The 1,904-nt window shown below is 58.0% G+C and overlaps 1 protein-coding gene across 1 annotated transcript; it reads left to right on the top strand.

Moving 5' to 3' along the window:
- Positions 1–135: 135 nt before the first annotated feature.
- On the top strand, positions 136–1,338 carry UQCRH (ubiquinol-cytochrome c reductase hinge protein). The gene is given in 4 exon segments (NM_001197261.3): positions 136–198; positions 283–303; positions 495–656; positions 1,080–1,338. Coding segments are annotated over 4 exon segments (240 nt in total). The 5' UTR covers positions 136–174; the 3' UTR covers positions 1,113–1,338.
- The last annotated feature ends 566 nt before the right edge of the window (positions 1,339–1,904 follow it).

Below are 1,904 nucleotides of genomic sequence, written 5' to 3'. Positions count from 1 at the left end.
AGCCATGGCCGTCCCGGCGCCGCCACACGCGCGGCAGCTGCCGGCCGCCATGCTTGGAAGGGCCGCGCCGCGGGCCAAGCACCGCCCTGCGCAGGGAGCGGTTCCGCTACCGGCGCGGGCAGCGGCGGTTCCGGCGGGTGACCCTGGCGAGTCCTTCTGTGCGGCGGGAGCGTCATGGGGCAGCGCGGGGAGCCCGAGGTGAGCGCGGGGGGCCCGGGGCCCGCACGGCATCCCCGGGCGGGCGGCCGGAGGGTAACGCTGTGTTCTCTTGTCTTTCCGCAGGAGGAGGAGGAAGAGCTCGTGGTAAGGCGGGGAGCCGCGGCGGGGCCGTCAGCACCGACGAACAGGCTCGGGGGGCTCGGGCCCGCGGTCCGGAGCTCCGTGGGGAGGCCGGGCTGCGCTGTGCATGCGGGGCTCCCTCTTGAAGCGCTGGGGCTCGGGGGGAAGCGGCGTGCGGGGCTGTCCCTGTGCTCACCGCGGCCCCGTGTCCGCAGGACCCCCTGACCACGCTGCGGGAGCAGTGCGAGCAGATAGAGAAATGCGTGAAGGCGCGGGAGCGGCTGGAGCTGTGTAACGAGCGGGTGTCCTCCCGCTCCGAGAGCGAGGAGCAGTGCACAGAGGAGCTCTTCGACTTCCTGCACGCCAGGGACCACTGTGTAAGTGCAGCGGCCCTGCTGCGGCTCTGAGCACAGCTGCCTTCAGCCACGCTGCTGACAGTGCTGCCAGGCTGAGTGGGAGCTGTGGTACCTCTTCAGTCCCGCTTTCTTGTTTAATGTTTGATTTCTCCTTGTTACAACAGATCTAGCTGGGATTCAGTATGTTACTAAACAATTAAATAACTCAAACCCAGCGTTTGTACCCTGCAAATGCCACTTAGCTGTTTCTGTCTTGTACTTGCCATTTTAAAGTTAAATCTCTTCAATGAGCTGAAGGTTTGTAAGGCACCTCAATAGCGTCCTTGAATGACTTTTTGCAGCTGTGGAGGTGTGCAGTGTTGGCCCAGAAAACCAGTAGGCACCAACACCTTGCTGATTTCCATCCCTAAGCCATGGGTTACTGAGGGCTCTCTTTCTTTCCAGGTTGCTCACAAGCTTTTCAGTAAGCTGAAGTGAAGGGGGCATGGTTGTCCATCTGCTTCCACAGTCAGTGCCAGCGGTTCTTGGGTCACAGTTCTGCTTCCTGCAGTCCATCCTCCCTACTGAGCATGAACGAAACGGCTTCCTGGCAGCCCGTCACTGCCTCTGTGCTCCTGGAAGATGTGCAGCTGTGCAAAAAAAAAAACCCAACGTGTTGATGTTCTGTAATTTTCCGTATTAAACACTGAGAGTTCCTGTGGAAGTGTCCTGTGTTTATTTCCTGGTTCTTGTGCTTCTGACTGGTACTGGGTTAAGATGAAATCAGTGGGTGTCAGAGCCCACTTAAGGGCAGGAGAGTTTTCCTCACTTGTGGGAATGTCATTTTTGTGCTGCCACGATGAACAGCTGCTGCAGCCCAATCCCAGGGGGAAGAATTTGTCTGTGGGAGCCACAACGATTATTCCTAAGCCCTTGAAGAACAGTGTTGTTCACGCAGTATATTCTGACTAAATTAGACTAAAGGGAATGACCCTTTTCTAGGAGAGAAAAGCTTGTCCCCACAAGGGGAAAGCTGTCACCTGTCCCTCATTGTTTCATGCTTCTGGCAGCAGCCAGCTCTGCCCACGAAACCAACCACATGGCTGTGAAGGTGCCTGGGGTGGTTCACCTACTCAAGCCCCGGTCAGGGTCACCTGGGGGGAGCTAAAGCCTTTCTGTGTGAATGACCAGCCCGTTCTGCTCACCCTGGGACTGTCCTGTCCGTGCTCTGCCTGCTCCTTTCACGATAGACAGGGTTTGGTAGGAGGAAAACGAGGGTATCTCACAGCT

This window comes from Taeniopygia guttata, chromosome 8 (assembly GCF_048771995.1).
Source record: "Taeniopygia guttata chromosome 8, bTaeGut7.mat, whole genome shotgun sequence".
NCBI classification, from domain to species: Eukaryota; Metazoa; Chordata; class Aves; order Passeriformes; family Estrildidae; genus Taeniopygia; species Taeniopygia guttata.
Note: the sequence above shows the minus strand (reverse complement) of the source record. Positions and strands in the feature narration are given on the sequence as shown.